This window comes from Bos indicus, chromosome 25 (assembly GCF_029378745.1).
Source record: "Bos indicus isolate NIAB-ARS_2022 breed Sahiwal x Tharparkar chromosome 25, NIAB-ARS_B.indTharparkar_mat_pri_1.0, whole genome shotgun sequence".
Lineage (NCBI taxonomy): Eukaryota > Metazoa > Chordata > Mammalia > Artiodactyla > Bovidae > Bos > Bos indicus.
Genome location: NC_091784.1, coordinates 10,316,648 through 10,334,610, shown reverse-complemented (window position 1 = coordinate 10,334,610; position 17,963 = coordinate 10,316,648). Strand labels below are relative to the sequence as shown.

The window sequence follows — 17,963 nt, the reverse complement described above, 5'->3', positions numbered from 1 at the left end:
CAGAGAGAAACAGAAGCATTTGCACAGAAGGCAGGAGGCTCTTGTTTGATTATTTCATTCGTAACAGGCTTCCCCCGCAAGATAATATCCTTTCTGTCCTCCCCTCCAGCTTCGCCCCTGCAGTCCCGGGGGAATTTACCACCATCTGCTCTTATCATCACCAGCTGAGCCTCGCCTCCTCACCCAAGTCCTGGGAGAGCCTGGACCTTCCCTGTCAGCACCCCAGCAGCATGGGCATCACCTGGGAGCCTGTTAGAAACAGACACTCCCACCCCAAACCTCTTTTTTTCTTAATTTTTAAATTTAATTTAGTTAAAAAAAAATTTTAACATTTATTTTTTGGCCATGTGCGTGCATGTTCAGTCACTTCAGTCGTGTCTGACTCTTTGCGACCTCACAGACTGTAGCCTTCCAGGTCCCTCTGTCCATGGGACCTCCAGGCGAGAATACTAGAGTGGGTAGATGTTTCCTTCTCCAGGGGATCTTCCTGACCCAGCAATCAGACCTGCATTTCAGGTGGATTCTTTACCACTGATCCACCAGGGAATCCCTATAGGCCTTTGTTTTCATAATGAACAAACACCCTTTCCCTGTGTTTCCCTGTCATGTTCCAGGCCTGGTGGGTAGGAGAGGAGTTTTTTGCAGACATCTGGAAAGTGTGTGTCAACAATACGAACTGTACGGAACTCAATGACTCTGTTCAAGGTGAGTGTGAAGCTGATGGGAGAGCACTGAGTGAAAAAAGACCCCTCGGGAGAAGGGCTTCCCTATGGTCTGACCCCTCACTGCCTCCTTCCGTCTCAGCCTGTGCAGAGGGGCCTGGCTGCTGCCCAGGGCTGGGGGAGCAGGGTCAGCATAAGCTGAGGACAGGAAGCAGGGGGAGCCAGAGGCTAGAGGGCACCAACCCCAGTGACACTGGGCCCCACCCTTCTCTTCTCTCTTGACCTAGCAGAGCTTCCCTCCCTCACCCCTTCTCAGCTCCAGCCCTCATCTAGAATCTTCTCCCCACTCCTCTAAATAGCTCAGAGACATTTATGTCACTTCCTCACATCTCAGCAGCTTGGTGGGCAGAAACCCAAAAGCTGGCTCCTTTAAGAGCTGTGTGACCTTCCCTGGGGCAGGTCACCTGAGCGCTGCTCAGACTCTCAATAACCTCAGCTGTCAATGCAGGTGACAGCAATGCCTCTGCCGTGCTGCCTCGGCACACGAGCTGCAGTAGAAAGATGAAGTGAAGTGAAAGCCGCTCAGTTGTGTCCAACCCTTTGCAGCCTTATGGACTGTAGCCCACCAGGCTCCTCTGTCCATGGGATTCTCCAGGCAAGGATACTGGAGCAGGTAGCCATTCCCTTCTCCAGAGGATCTTCCCAGCCCAGGGATCAGACCTGGGTCTCCTGCCTTGCAAGTGGATTCTTTACCAATTGAGCCACCAGGGAAGCCTCAGAAAAATAAAGGGTTTTGTAAATGCAGAAAATCGCATCTAAAAACATGTCGAGCCCTCTTCTTCCCTGTGGAGCGAATGGTTCAGTTTTCTGTTGCAGAACTGACAAAAGCGATACTTTGGCTGATAAAACACTGGACAGCCAGTTGAATTTGATATCTCAGATAAACAATGAAAAATTTAGGATAATTTAGTACCAAATATTCAGAGAAGGCAATGGCACCCCACTCCAGTACTCTTGCCTGGAAAATCCCATGGACAGAGGAGCCTGGTGGGCTGCAGTCCATGGGGTCGCTACAATCAGACACGACTGAGCGACTTCACTTTCACTTTTCACTTTCATGCATTGGAGAAGGAAATGGCGACCCACTCCAGTGTTCTTGCCTGGAGAATCCCAGGGACGGGGGAGCCTGGTGGGCTGCTGTCTCTGGGGTCGCACAGGGTCGGACACGACTGAAGCGACTTAGCAGCAGCAGCAGCAGCAGCAGCAGTACCAAATATTACATGGAACACACTTAACACTAAAATAAATTGTTGTTGTTTACCTGATATTCAGACTTAACAAGCATCCTGCTTTTGTGTTTGTTTTTTTCTTAGAATCCTACTTAGGGAGAAAGGGACCTTGCTCACTGGGGCGTAAAGTCTTACCGTTCCATCAGCAACAATGGCAATATTCATAATAAAAGCAAAACCACCAAAAGGAGGCGTCATTTCCTGAAGGTTTACTGGGAGGCGCTGGGCTAAGTCCTTCCCATAAGTGGTCTCCTGGCCCTGTTTCAGGATGGGGAAACTGAGGCACAGGGCAGAAACCCAAGGTCACAAAGTCGGGAGTGAGTGATGGAGTTAGGAGTCCAGCTGAGACATGACGAGCTCAGAAGCCTGCCCTCTAAGCCCCTGACGCCATCCCCGCCGCCCCGCCTCTGGGTCTGTTTCTCTGCCGTTCTAAGCCATGACCCTGGAGACAGCCCCTCTTCCCTGTTGGAGCCTCACCGTTGCCAGGGTGTGTGGTCAGCTGGCAGCACTGAAGCAGCATTTCCCAGCTTCTGTCGCTTGTGTTCCACTTCCCCGTGTGCAGTTATTCCCTTTCATTTTTATTTTTTTAATTAAAAAAATCTTTTTTGACCACACAGCATAGCTTGTGGGGTCTTAGTTCCCTGACCAGGGATCAAACCCAGGCCACCTGCAGTGGAAGTGCAGAGTCCTAACCACTGGACCACCAGGGAATTCCTTTATTTTTCTTTAGAATAACAGGTTGTCAAACCACCAGCCAGATTCAGTCCAATAAGCTAAGAGTGGTTTTTTATATTTTTAATACGTTGTAAAAAACCAAAACAAGAAAAAAGCCAAATAAAACAAGACAATGAACCAGGGACTGTATAGCCACAAAGCCTGAAATATTTACTGTCTAGCCTTTATAGAAAAAGCATCCTGACACCTGCTTTAAAACAGTTCATTTTTTTCTACATGTGCATGCACGCTCAGTTATGTCCCACTCTTTGCAGCCCCAAGGACTGTAGCCCACCAGGCTCCTCTGTCCATGGGATTCTCCAAGCAAGAATACTGGAGTGAGTTGCCACTTTTTTTTTTTCCTCCAGGGGATCTTCCCCATGCAGGAATCAAACCCACATCTCCTGCATTGACAGGCAGGTTCTTTACCAGTGAGCCACCAGGGAAGCCCAAATAGTGGATTAAGTAGTTAAAAATCATGCTTCCCTTCAGTCAGTTTCCAGCAAAACTGAAAAAAGAAAAAAAAAAAAAAAGATCTGTCCTTAAGTTTTCCTTCGCCGCTTTGGGCACTGTGCCCCTCACCAGTTGCCTCCTGGTGGTAACAGCCAGCCCTTATACATGACTCCCTTTCTGCCAGCACTGCCTGGAATCTTTGGCATCCTTGGTGGCTCACTGGTAAAGACCCTCCTGCCAGTGGAGGAGATGTGGGTTCGATTCCTGGATCAGGAATATCCCCTGGAGAAAAAAAAAATGGCAGCCCACTCCAGTATTCTTGCTTGGAGAATCCCATGGAAAGAGGAGTCTGGAGGGCTTCAGTCCATGGGGTCACAAAGAGTCAGACACAAATGAGCAACTGAGCACGCACGAGCATGCGCTCACTGCCTGGAATCCTCACTCAGCTTCGAGCATTCCACCTTCCCCTGCTGATGAAGTGGATCACTTACTGTCCCCGTGTTACAGGTGAGGAAACTGAGGCCCGCACAGGTGAATCCAGTGTATGCACTTGACCTCTTCACAGCCTCACCTGTGTCTTTCCTACATGCAGTGCCCTCCACCCAAGACCAGCTCCTTTGTCCCCTAAAACTTCCCGGTGCCAAGCCCCAAACTTTCATGCCCTGCTCACTAAGGCTAATATGAAAAGACCCTCACCTTTCCTTTTCCTGAATAACAACCACAAGGCTCACACTATTATATTTAGAGGGTATTTTGTATTGACAGGGCACTTTCAGAAGGTCCCTCAGCCCCGTGAGCCCCATATGTCTAAGAATCCCTTTTGAGGTCTTTATAAGGTGCAGGACCCCCAATCCCCACCCAACCCATCTCATTCCAACCTCTTGATCCAGAATCTTTCAGGATCTGAGGGTTTGTACTTAAAAAAAAAACAAAAACCTGCCATTGAGCCAGGCATCTGGGGGCAATACCCAGACTAGGAAGACTGCAGAGTGGGTGGTTCTTGCACCGTTTTCCAGATAAGGACATTGGGGATCATCTGGTCAGTTGCACAAGTGGACAGAGTGGGTGTCAGGATGACTCACTGGCTGCACATGTGCTCATTCTGTGCCAATGGAAGCCGAGTGGCCTCTTGGCTCCATCTTTGCGCTGGGGCTGTCACCATGCTCCTCAGGGGCCCAGGTGGTCTGTGGGCCTTAGCCGTGTACTCTTGCCCGTTTTCCCACAGACTTCTCCACGGTGCAGGCGGTCCAGGCCACCATGATCCTGTCCACCATCCTCTGCTGCATCGCCTTTCTGATCTTCTTGCTCCAACTCTTCCGCCTCAAGCAGGGAGAGAGATTTGTTTTAACCTCCATCATCCAGCTCATGGCTTGTAAGTGAAATGACGGGCTTCCCAGAATAAACACTCCCTTCGCAGCCAACCATGAGTATTCTGGTGGGAGGAGAGTGGCAGGTGAGGAATTGGAAAGGAGGGGTCAGCAGCTGGGATGTTTTTTGCACTTCAGAGTTTGGATTTAGTTAGAGCGTCAGGAAAGGTGTCCTAAAAATGGGAAGCCTGAGCTAGGATCTGTAGGGTAAGTAGGAGTTGCTGCCTTGGTAGAGAGGAGAGAGGCATAGCTCTCCCCGCAAGGAAAATCTGGGTACTTAGCCTTATTGTACCACTAATATCTGTGAATGCTGATGGTTCAGTAAGGATGTTTTCAGCTGCGATTAAGAGAGAAATCCAATTTGCAATGACTTCAGGCACAAAAACTTTACTTTTTTAATATAACAAATAGCTTGAAGGTGGAAGGTGCCAGAGTTGTTCTGGCAGCTCAGCAGTAGCATCAGGAACCCTCCACTCTTTCCATCCTTCTGTGCTGTCATCTTCAGAGTGTCAGTGATGGCCTCCTCATGGCCCCAAAAGGGCTGCTGCAGCTCCTGACATTCATCCTGACCTAATAAACCACCACCACCAAGAGTTTCTAAAGCAGTAAGCAAGGGAAAATACAGCATCAAAAAATGCTTTCTCCTCTCTCATCTCCCTCTTTTCAGGATAATACAGTAATAATTTTCACTGTAGAATTTTCTGTGGCCAGAACTGGGATATGTAGAACCATAAACTATAACAAGTAAACAGGACAGGATGAGTAGCTGCGATAGAGACCATATGTGTCCTGCAAAGCAGACTACTTCCTGCCTGGCTGACCCATGTCCTGGAGCAGTTATGACCCTCTGGGCTGGGTAGCTGGCTGTCCAAACGACACTGGATTCAGCCAGCAAGAATGGGCAGCTGAATGGCTACAGGGCAATATTCTGCCATGAAATACTAGTTGTAATCTTTCCAAGAGACTAAAATAAATGCCTGCTAATAATAAAACCTGAAATTTGTCTTCAGCTCTGACCACAGTCCCCTCGGGTCCCCGGTTGCACACTGTGGTCTGTGATTTATTTGGGCCCTGGCTTTCTTCCAACAGGCCTGTGTGTCATGATCGCAGCTTCCATTTACACAGACCGGCGCAAAGACATTCACGAGAAGAACGAAGATCTGTATGCCCAGACCTCGGGCGGCAGCTTCGGCTACTCCTTCATCCTCGCCTGGGTGGCCTTTGCTTTCACCTTCATCAGCGGCCTCATGTATCTGATACTGAGGAAGCGCAAATAGAGTCCAGGAGCTGGGTGGCTTTCGCCGCAGTTCAGAATCCACATAACCGTTTTGTATATAATCAGTTTTTTTGTGTGTGTGGTTTTTCTAGCAAACACATTGTTTCCTTTAAAAGCCAAAAGAAGAGTTTTTATGTTCTTGAGATCAGAGAATAGACTATGAAGTCTGGAATTCAGAACTCCTGCCCATCCGAAAGCCTCAACATGACAAAGCCAAAAATCTTGCAATGCTCAAATCCAAGTGTTCAGCAGGATAACCACGGGGATGTAATGGGATGGACAAGACTCCGAAAAAGCCAGGTCTTGGGGGCATCTTCCCCTAGGTTTGGGCTACACTGAGCCCTGCTCCCTCACCTCAGCTTCCTGTACTGAATCTCTGTGTGTTTAGTGGTGGAAGGTGGGGAGAGGGGGTCCGGGTACTGGAGAAAACTTCCTTGGATGCTTAGCCAAGTTCCACATGAGAAACGGGTATAGGCCCCCCGGTGTTCTGTCTACATCCAGACCAGAGCCCCAACCCTGCTGTCATGGACTGGCTTCAGAAAGTGCCACCCACGTTTGCTGACAGTGTCACCTGCTTGCCTTCAGGAAGGTGAGCTTTAATCTGGGGGTCTGATTTAGGCTCACACGTGATCCCCCAGGCACCTTGTAAAATGCAGGCTCTCCGGGTCCCTTCCTAGACCTACAGAATCAGAGTCTTCGGGGATGGAGCCTGGGAACCTGCATTTGTAACAAGCTCCTTGGTGATGCTCAGGTGCCTTAAAATTGAGGACCACAGCGGTCCCAGGGCTGGGTGAGCAGAACTGCCTCATATATGTTAAAGATCTCATCGTGTGGAGATGGGGAGGTGGGTCTAGACTGCACTGAAAGCCCGAACCTTGGCCTCCATCAGTGGCTCATTCTTCACTGCCTCTTCCACAGCTGCTCACATCTGGACCACCCAAAGTCCAGTCCCAGGGCTTGCATCCTGATAGCCAAACACCCTGGGGCGAGGGGTGGGGAGGGGAGGATACAGCTTTCTCCCTACCCTAACTCAGAAGGCCTCTCCCTTCTCCTCCTGCCCTGCCTTCTAAGGCTGCCTGACTTCTACTAAGCCCCACTTCTGGAGCCATAGAGGACCGTTCGCCATTCATTCATCTGTCCACATAAGTGATAGAGTGTGCCAGGCATGGGGGAAACCGTGTCCAGACAGTCTGTCTCCTCATGGGGCTCATTGTCTGATGGAGGAGACAGATTAAAAAACCGATTAGGGAAATAAATTACAAACAGCGGTGAAGGCTGCTGAGAACACAACCAAGGATTCAGAAGAGAGGTCCATGGGATGGGAGGGGACCCGCACCGTGCCTGCCTGCGTTTAAAAGCTCCCGGAGGATTTAGATCAGCCTGAATATTGCTCTGCTCAGCCGAGGCAGGTGGCGCGGATGGAGCTGTGCAGTCCACCTGGCACCCGGAAAACCCTTCCTTCCCTGGAGGGGCCCAGGGTCTTGACAGAGAATGAGGCCCCGGGAGGGCCCCAGATTGCTGTGGTTCTCACACTTCAGTGGGTGCCTCTCATGGGACGTGCCTCTCATGGGACGCTCCTGCCAGGGTCCTGGTAAATGCGGCCGGGGACTCCAAGTCGTTAGGGCTCTGAGAGGATCGGGCAGCACGGGGACCCCAGGACGCGACTGTGGGAGAAGCCCTTTGCCCCTCACTGCCTTTTCCCTCCTGTGTTGTGAGCCTGCTGCAGGAGGTGTGCCTGGGAGCTGTCTGCGCATGTTAGCCCTGGTGCCGTGTAAATGACCTCCTGCTAAATGAAGCATCAGCCCACTTCCTGTGGAGCTGGGGAAATGTCTGGTTTAAGTCATCCAGGGTCTCCATGGATACCTCTTTCATGCAGGATCAGGTTTTCTCTCCATTTACCCGTTCACTCCATTCGGTTTCAGCAGAATACTAAATGCTGTGTTCCAAGCACTGTGCAAGGCTCTGAAAACATAGGCCAATCCGGACATCCTGCCTGAGACAGGGCCCCGCTCCCTGCAGAGAGGCCACCAGCACAGTTGCAGGGGAGCATGGAGCCAGAGGCAGGACAAATGACCACTTCCTGCCTCAGTGGAAAACTCTCATTAGTCCTGTTTGGGGTAGGAGAGCAGGGTACACCCTTGGGCTTGGTGGGATGCTACATACACCTTGCGGAGGAAGGTGGGTGTAAGTGCCCCCAAGCTTTCTGCTCGGGTGGCTTGTCTGTAACTCTCTGATAGCCACAGTGGAAACAAGCAGAACCCCTTAGAATCAGAAATCAGAAAGCTTCATCCCCAAGCAATGAATGAATTTCCTTTTCCAAAAGTCTCCAGGAGTGGTATCTGATATGACCCATGGATTTTCCTGGCCGGTCTCTCCACTATTCCTGTATAGCATTCAGAGCCCACATCCATCTGTGATGCCAAGGTTTTGTGAAGCAACAGAGCTTCCTTTCCCCCCACGACATGATGTGCCCTGGAGTGATGGAAAAGCGGTGATGGCATGAGCAAGACAGTACCCAAGCCTTCTTACCCATCGGTAGGTTCAGCCCTCACTTGGCACTCATGATCAGTTACTCAAGGACAACAGAGACAATGAGCTAAGACATCCAAGAGGCAATATTAGGACCAAATGTATTACTGACGACAACTGCATTCGAGGGAACTGTAGTTTGCATATTTTAGGACATTTTTATAAAGTACTGTAATTCTTTCATTGAGGGGCTATGAATGAAGACAGACTAACTCATTTTTATTACTCGTATTAAAATTACTTTGGGTCTTTGTTCAAATAAGTTTGGAGAATGCTTGATTTGTTGCTCTGCGTGAATGTATATATTCATATGTGAATACAGGAAAATTGGAGACATTTTCCCCCCTCCCTGCCCCACATTCTCTGCAATGGGTTGTGTGTCTCTGCGCATCCCTAATCGAGAGGATGAAGCCCTAGGGTGCTCTGTATTCACTGGTGATGAAGAAACCTAACCCCCCAAGCCTGTATGTAAGCACACTAAACGCGGTAGCTTGAATAGATGCTGCAGCCTCATTTAAAATCTGCCTGGATGGGAATTACTAAACTCGCTAATAGTTGAAAGATTACTTACAATACAGCAAGTTGGACAGTTTTGTATATTGGGGGTGGGGTGCAGTGGTGATGGGGAGATGCTAGGGAAAGGTGTTGAGTTTGAATCTTGATTTGGGGACAAATGTGATTTTAAGAGTAGTTAGATACTTTCTACTTAATGTGCCTTTAAAGTAGTCCATTTTCTATGTTTTGTATAATCTGAAACTGTACATGGAAAAATAAAGTTTAAAACCAAATTGCCCAGAGCAGTAGATTCCAGTGTTCCCAATGCTGCCAATGTCCTGAGAGAGAAGCTGCCACGTTGAGTGGCAGGGTCCTAACGTGTGGCTTGTACAGCAGCCTGGGAGGGGCTGAAAGTTTGTCAAGGGAGGGTTTCTCACTCGGTCTGCTGCTTTCATGGGCCAGCTTTCTGGATGAATGACCGACAGTGACACAGGAGCCCCCACACCTCGAAGGGCCCCACGCTCGGTTAACGATTGGCTAGCACCAGAGAAGGCAATGACACCCCACTCCAGTACTCTTGCCTGGAGAATCCCAGGGACGGGGGAGCCTGGTGGGCTGCCGTCTCTGGGGTCGCACAGAGTCGGACACGACTGAAGTGACTTAGCATAGCATAGCACCGACTTAAAATTCTTAATGATATTTGGACAAACAGCCCCACATTTTCCTTTTGCGATGGTCACTGCAAGTTATGTAGCCAGTCCCGTTCTTCAGTTTGTATTTAAAAGACTTCTGCTTTAAAGGGTTGGGTGATGATGAAAACAAGACTATCATAAAAATACACTCTTCCCTCCCCCCCACCCCCCCAAAAAAGAAAAATTAAACCAGAACTTTCACTTTTCCCTAAGGAATGCCAAAAGTAGTCAAGAGTTATACATTCATGAAATGAACCATACCCCTTACCAGGAGGTACACACCCTGAAGTCACAACCACTCCAGGGTCACTTGGTGATGTGTTGATATCCATCTGGCCCAGTGTGGCTCCTTGTGGCCCAGGAGGGCCATATGACTCTATGACTTAGGGTCATCACAGGCTCCTAAAGGCACCCAATGTGGAATAGGAAGAAAGGAACAGGAGGTCTACAATAAATGATCCGGTTTGGAAAACGGATGAGCGGGATAAACATCAGTGCCCAGCGGTCCATGCATGGCTTCCATGCTGGTTACCAGTTCCAAGAACTCCCTTCCATGGTGGGAGTAAGACCAGGGGTTTGTCAATGCAGGATTTGTCTGGTTCCACTCAGCATGATGATCTCTCTAGTCCACAGTCCTCCAAGGCCTTTTCTAAGGTGGGTGTGGGGAGGAGGCCCTTTCCTCCTTGTGGGTACAAAGGGTCTCAGTAGTCCCTGGGGGTTGAAGGCTCTCAGTTCCTCTGACCATGCAAGGCTAAGAGCTCTCATGTGGATTTTTTTAAACAGAAATTTATTATCACACACATTTTGACAGTCAGGGATCCAGTAGCAGCATTGTAGGGTGGTTTTGCTTTATGGTCTTAATGAATGAGATGGACTTCATCTTTGGACCTGAGAATTCCTACCTCTCAGTCTTATGCTTCAGTCTCTTCGAGCCTTCAGTCCAAGCCATGTGCCCAGGCTGATCCTTTGTCTGATGAAGAACGCTACAGGATCTGACATATCTTTTCCTGTCACCCCATCTATCTTCTGCCCAGCTTTTTGCCTTCACACCACAGACCCTTAGTCTTGACCAGGGCTTAGCAAACTACCGGCTAGCTGGCCAAAGCCCTGCCTTTCTGTGGTCCTCAAATGTGGAATGCTTTTTCATTCTTAGAGTTATTTGGGGCTTCCCTGTGGTCCCAGTGGTTAACAGTCTACCTGCCAATGCAGGCTTCGATTTCTGGTCCAGGAAGATTTCACATGCTGCGGGCCAGCTAAGCCTGTGTGCCTCAACTAACTGAAGCCTGTGTGCTCAAGAACCCGTGCTCCACAGCAAGAGAAGCCCCTGCAATGAGAAGCCCACGCGTCGCAGCTAGAGGAGCCCCTGCTCGCCGCAGCTAGAGAAAGCCCATGCGCAGCAACGAATGCCCAGAGCAGTCAAAATTAAATAAATAAATATTTTTAAAAAAGAGTTATTTAAAAAATGCAAAAAAGAGACCGTATGTGACCTATAACACCTAAAATATTTATTATCTGGCCCTTGACAAATAAAGTTTACCAGCCTCTGCTTTTGAATCTGACTTGCTTATCCCTGTAAATCTCCCAATCACTGGATTCTCCACCAATTTAGATTGCCGGTCTCAGGCAGAAAGAATCTCAATAAAGCCATATTTTCTTCCATTTTTGTCGTTAAATGAACCATCTTTGGCCCAAGATTGACTTTTTCTTGCAGGAGCATCCTGATGTGTTTATACAAGTTTTTCTGATGCTCACAACATCACGGGTACATGGTTGGTGTGAAATAGATGACAGTTTAAACCAGGGTTAAACCATGGTTCATGGGCCAAATCCAGGCAAGCACCTGATTTTCTAAACACAGTATTATTGGCACATAGCCACGCCCACTAATTTGCATACTGTTCCAGGCTGCTCTCAAAGGCAGACTTGAGCAACTGCAGAAGAGACCATATGGACCTAAGTGTGAAACCCTAACTAGCTGGCCCTTTACAGAAAGCTTCCAAACCTGGGTGTAAACCAAATGGTTTGCAATAGCAATGCCTGTGCCACCGCCTCCCAGCCTGGAAAGTGGGTCCCAGCTGCTCTCTGCTCCACCACTGTGTCTGTGGCTTATACCACCCACATTCTGTTTTAATCAGGGTCCTGAGTTGCAAGCACCAGCGACTTTGGCTGACTTAACAGAAAAGAAAGGACTTCCCTGGTGGTTCAGTGGTTAAGGCTCCATGCTTCCAGTGCAGAGGGGGATGGGTTCTATCCCTGGTTGGGTAACTAAGATCCCACATGCTGCACGTGTGGCTAAAAAATAAATAGAAAAAAAAAAGTTAAATCATAAATCTATTAAAAGGAAGTCAGGTAGCCACCCCCAACTCCCCACACCACATTGGATGGTTCCACAGAACTCAGTTTTCTAAGGAAACCACTGCTGTCATCACAACATGATGCTGCTTGCACCGAGAACTTGATCTTATGGAAAGCATCTGTGCTACCCTGACTGCTTTAGATTCAGAGCTGGGCACGGTGCATCTGATTGGTGAAGACTGGGTCACGTGACCATGGCCTTGCTGCAAGGGAGGCTGGGAAATGCTTATCAAGCATCTTCCGTTTCTACAGTGGGAGGTAAGTTCTGCAGCCCACAAAGACTCAGAAAGAAGGGAATGCCCCCAACAAAAGAGGGAAACTCAGACACTGGGCAGGCAGAAAGGCTGGTGCCTGCTAAACCCCATCAGAAGCTCAGTTCCTTATTGTCCCACAGCTAAGCTAGTGTTTACCAAACGTTATTAATCCATATGCCATCGGCATGCTCTTTGCTCGTAGGTATGTACATTCTGTGCTATCATTGACTGGACGTTTTTTCCCCCTTAAATCAACTCTCTTTTATATAAATGCATTTATTCAGAAGAAAAACTAAATTTATAATTTATTCCAAATTCATAAAGTTGGAGACCAACATCAGTTGTCATTAGTCACCCAGTTAGAAATGAGATGGGCTTCCCAGGTGGCACTAGTGGTAAAGAATCCATCTGCGAATGCAGGAGATGCAAGAGATGTGGGTTTGATTCCTGGGTTGGGAAGATTCTCTGGAGTAGGAAATGGCACCCCACTCCAGTATTCTTGCCTGGAAAATTCCATGGGCAGAGGAGCCTGCTACACAGTCCATGGGGTTCCTAGGGGTTGGACACAACTGAACAATAAAAATGAGATACAATTAAAACCAAGAATGTTATTAAATGCATATTTCAAGTGGTTGTTAGGAGAAGGTTTTGAGTCTGAGGACCACTCTTTCTCTTTTTCTTAAAGAATATATAGTTTTAATATTTATTTATTTGGCTGAACCAGGTCAGAGTTGTGGCATGGAGGATCTAGTTCCCTGACCAGGGATCAAACCAGGGCCCCCTGCATTGGCAGTGTGGAATCTTAGCCCCTGGGCCACCAGGGAAGTCCCCTTGCTCTTACTTAACTAAGAAAGGAGGTTAGAGACTTCCCTGGTGGTCCAGGGGCTGAGACTGTGCTGCCAATGCAGGGGGGCCAGGTTCGATTCCTGGTCAGGGAACTAGATTTCATGCCACAACTTGGAGTTCACATACTGCGACTAAAGATTGAAGGTCCTGTGTGCCACAAGTAAGACTGAGTGATGCCAAATTAGAAAAAAAAAAAAAAAATATATATATATATACACACACACATATAAGAAAAGAGGTTAGTAACAGAAGCGCAGGTGTTAAAATGATCAGGACCATACCTACTTGATCTACTCAGTAAGTGAACAGAAAAGGATCACTTCCTCTTTTGTGATGTGACTTCAGGTACCAGGTGAATCTGTTCGCTGCCACTGGGATTATTTGCCTGGTAGTTTACTTTCAAACCTGTCATAGTTTCCTGGTGTTGCTTTAAGAGATCACCACAACCTTAGTGGCTTTAAAACAACATAAATTTATTATCTCACATTACTGCAGGTCAGAAGTCTCAAATTAGTTTCGTTGGGTGTTGGCAGGGCTGATTTCTTCTAGAAGGTCCAGGAGAAGAATTCATATCTTCCCTTTGTGTCTAAATCCACCTGCGTTCCTTGGTGTATGGCCCCTCCCTCCATCTTCAAAGCATTGTCTCTTCTCTCTGACCTCCTAGGACCCTGTGATCACACTGGGCTTGCCCTGATAAGCCAGGATAAACTTCCCATCTCAAGATTCTTAACTTAATCACATCTTCAAAGTCCCTTTGCTATGTAAAGTAATACATCACAGCTTCTGGAACTAGAAAGTGGACATCTTTTGGGAGGGGCATGATTCACCTACCTCAACCCCCTCCAATCTCGTCTTTCTTATATGGATCCATTGGAAGAGTGTGCTAGTTGCTCAGTCGTGTCTGCAACCCCATGGACTGTAGCCGGCCGGGCTCCTCTGTCCATGGGATTCTCCAGGCAAGAATACTGGAGTGGGTTGCCATTTCCTTCTCCAGGGGATCTTCCCGACCCAGGGATTGAACCTGGGTCTCCTATATTACAGGTGCATTCTTTAACATCTGAGCCACCAGGGAGGCCCTGCATTGGGGGAGGACATGTGTAATACAAGAAAGCGTGAACTCTGATGTCCTCACTGGTGTAAGGGAATTCACACGTGTGATTTGTTTCTCCCTTGTTGGATTTCCTCCGTCTCCTCTGTCTGAACTGGGTTTCCTCTCTCAAGCTGACCTTGTAGGACCTCCCAATCCAACAGGAAATTAGAAATATATATTTTGGGAACTTCCTGGCAGTCCAGTGGTTAAGACTCCCGCTTCCACTGCAGAGGGAGTAGGTTCCATCCTGGTCAGGGAGCTGAGATCCTACCTGCCACACTGCATGGCCAAAAAAAGAGAAAAAGAAAAGAAGCAAGTGTTTAGCCACACTTGGGTGTATGATCAGATGCTTCCAGCTTCCAAGAAAGCCCGTCCTCTCTCCCTCCTCTGAGCACAGTTCTCCCTCGAGCTTCTGGGCTTGGGCTCTGGGTGGAAGGGGCTGGAGGAACCGCGTTGCGCAGCCCTGCACAGATGGCCTGCGGGAGAGGCAGCCCTGCCAGGTGTCCGGAGCTCACTAATTACAGAGCCTCTCTGGCTTTAGGAAGCTGAGGTTTCTGACTCATCACCCGTGGGGCAGGAGCCTTCATTTGCCTTTTTCTGTTCTGATCATTGCTTTCCTTGCCCCCCATCCAAGGCCGTGGCCTGGGACTTCTGTGACCAACCAAACCCTCCCTGGGAGGCAGTGTAAACCGGAGTTCAGACCCGACTGGGCAATTAGGAGCCAAGAGGCTTGAGTCGGCTACTTAGACTCTTTAAACCTCATGTCCTAATCTGCAAAGCCAGAATGATACTTAGTCGCAGGGTCTCTCCTCCCCTGAATATTTGTGGAGCAGGTACCATGTGCCACACATTGAGCTAGGCACCGAGACAGGTTGTATCACACAGGATAGCCCCATGCACTCATGGAGCCTACATGGTCGTGGGGGAGGGGGGCAGACAATAAACGAGAAAAAGGATAAGTAAAATTACAAGTCGGCAGCAGAAACCAACACCACATTGTAAAGCAAATATCCTCCAATTGAAATAAATTTTCAAGAAGTTTGAAAACAGGAAAAAGCTACACATTGGGATATAATCTGTGAGGGAAACAGTGTATTATAAAGAGAGCAACCTGGGCTAGGTGAGGACTCAGTGATGAGATGACTCTGAAGCTAAGACCAGGAGAGCTGAGGGCGGGAAGGCAAGGGCCAGTCTGTATACAGGGGCACGAGGATGAAACAGATGGTGCAACAGTGTTCACCCCGGACCTGTCACCATGTGGGGCATTGTGCTTCCAGACCAACCCAGAACTGCAGCTTACAAAGTGCCTTCATATGAACTGTATCGTTTGATTCTTGTGACCACCCACCCAATAGAGAGGGCAGACCCTGGTGTGCCCATTTGATTGGTGGGAAAGTGATGGGAAGAGCAGTTAAGTACAGCAAGGAGGCAAAGCCTTTCCCTTTGTCTCTGATCTCCCCCAAAGTCACCTGCTTTGATTGACAGTCCATGCGTGCTTAGTCGCTCAGTCGTATCTGACTCTTTGTGACCCCCATGGACTGTAGACTCCTCTGTCCATGAGATTCTCCAGGCAAGAATACTTGAATGGGTTGCCATTTCTTTCTTCGGGGGATCTTCCTGACCCAGGGATCGAACTCGGGTCTCCTGCATTTGCAGGCGGATTCTGTACAGTCTGAGACACCAGGGAAGCCCTTGATTGACGGGGGATGCTTGCAAGATAGAGAGTGAGTTAGCTACTGCCGTGCAACCACAGCCACAATGCATACGACAATCAGTGTTCATTGTTCACACGTCCGGGACCAGCTAGGGTTTGGATGGGTGGGTATGCTGACCTTGGCTGGATATGCTCACAGGTCTAGGTGTTGGCTGGTGATGCCCTTGGTTGAAGTGACTGGGGCGGCTCAACCTCCTTCCTGTCTCCTGTCCTGTATCAGACTGACTCAGGTGTCATCTCATGTGATGGCAGAGATGCAGGAGAGCAAGTGGCCACATAAAGCCTCTTAAGCTTGCAATTAAGATACCATTATTCTCTGCCTTCTATTGGCCAAGCAGGTTACAAATCTTACCCAGGTTCATAGGAGGTGAAATCAGCTCCCTCCTTCAGGGAAAGGAATCCAGAGGTGAGGACAGAAGCAAAGAATTAGGGTCTTTAATGTAATGTATTACTGCAGACTTCTGTTAGGTTAACAAAATGGAGAATTGTGTATGTGTGTGTGTGTGTGTGCATGCACATGCGTATGTGAAACAGTTGAATCGTTTAACGCACACATGGAATATTTGTGAAAGTGCGGATTCTAAACTAAGCCTGTTAAATCTCTAAGAGCAAGACTCAGAATCTGGTTTTTATAAGCCCTTCCGTTTATTCTGACGATCGTAAAAAGTCTGCAAACTGTTATTTTAAGGGATCAGGCCCTAGATCAGATGGGTTTTCATTTTACATTTGGAGGCAAATACTGGAACAAGAAGTATTTTACATATAGACGTGAATATGAATCTCTACTCCTCCGTCCAGAACATGTGTCCAAAATTTATCCTGCTTCTGAAAGGCCGAGTGGCCAGAGTGAAAGAGAAGGTAATACTACCGCCCTCTAGTGGTGGTTTGCGGCAACACAACAGAGCCATAAAGCGCTAAATATGTCCAGAAATCCTGGAGGAGAAAGTGACAGCCCACTCCAGTCTTCTTGCCTGGGAAATCTCACGGACAGAGGGGCCAGGCGGCCTGCAAATCCATGGGATCTCGAAGAGTCGGACATGACTTAGCGACTTAGCATATAAAGCCATAAAGCAAAGATATTTTCTTTCACGTCCAATGTAGCTGAATGCAAGACAGCTGATAAAAGCTAATGTGAGTTATTTCTCACAGCTTTACAGTTTAATCTATTACTACCAGGGCATGGCTGGGTAGCTGTTTTCACTGAGCTCAAGTTATTAATTTTCAGCTCAGTTTTAAAATCCATACTCTTTTCAGCCAGTAGAATATGACAACATTGAAGGAGATTTAGAGTTTGCAGCTGGATGTCAGGGTAGAATTTACTATTCTCACTTAAAAAGAAGATATTTTAAGTGCAGAGCCACTTTGAAGTCATTTTGAGTAATTGTATTATGAAAAGGACTTGTGAATGTTTTCTTGCAAAAATTTTTCTTTGTAAGAGCTCTATATTATATTGACATCAGGGGCCAGGTAATTCTCTGCTGCAAGGGCTGTTCCGTGCCTATCAGGTGTTCAGCAGCATCCTTGGCTTCCACCCACTAGACGCTAGCTACACTCCTCAATTGAGACAACCTAAACTGCTTCAGAGGAGAGCTCAAGTTGGTCGGACTTCTTTGTCTGGGCAGGAGTGCTAATTTAGCTCTCTTTCTGATTTTACTTCCTATACATCGCTAGGCATTTACCACTTAATTCCAATAATTTCATTTCTGAAAATCAGACTTTATGGTATTAATACAAGAACATGCATAGGAAATGTACTTCACATTATTTTAAATTATGAAAATTATATAAGGCTGCATATTAATCCCAAACTCTGAGCCAACTTCTTGAAATGTAAACACATCCAAATACAGTGTATAATAAATAAACTGTCTATAAGGATGGAGGGCACACACGAGACGGCAGAGTAGAAGTACATGCGCTCATCTTCTCCTGTGAGAACTCCAAAATTACAACTTGCTGCTGAACAACCATTGACAGGAGAATGTTGGATGCAACCGCAAAAAGACACTCCATGTCCAAGGGCGAAGGTTAAGCCCCAGCAAGGTGGTAGGAGGGGCAAAATCGCATTTAGAATCAAACCCCATACCCGCCAGAGACGCTCAGAGGTCTCAAACAAAACCTTGTGTGCACCAGGACCCAGAGCCCCCAGAGACCCACAAACTGCAGAACAGTTATACAAAATAAATTCTCACACTGTTAGGAAAGTTCTAGGACCCACAACAGATTT

At 47.9% G+C, this 17,963-nt stretch overlaps 1 protein-coding gene and 1 non-coding gene across 3 annotated transcripts in view; one reads left to right on the top strand and one right to left on the bottom strand.

The window, feature by feature from the left end:
- Positions 1 to 9,078, top strand: part of EMP2 (epithelial membrane protein 2) — a 45,640-nt gene extending 36,562 nt beyond the window's left edge. For both annotated transcript variants that reach the window (XM_070779656.1, XM_070779655.1), the window contains exons 3-5: positions 615 to 705; positions 4,344 to 4,490; positions 5,575 to 9,078. In XM_070779656.1, the coding sequence (XP_070635757.1) occupies positions 615 to 705; positions 4,344 to 4,490; positions 5,575 to 5,762 (426 nt within the window). In that variant the 3' untranslated portion in view covers positions 5,763 to 9,078. The remainder of the gene's footprint in view (positions 1 to 614; positions 706 to 4,343; positions 4,491 to 5,574) is intronic.
- On the bottom strand, positions 2,589 to 2,661 carry TRNAG-UCC (transfer RNA glycine (anticodon UCC)). The gene has a single exon. It is a non-coding gene; the product is annotated as a tRNA-Gly (tRNA).
- Positions 9,079 to 17,963: the final 8,885 nt, after the last annotated feature.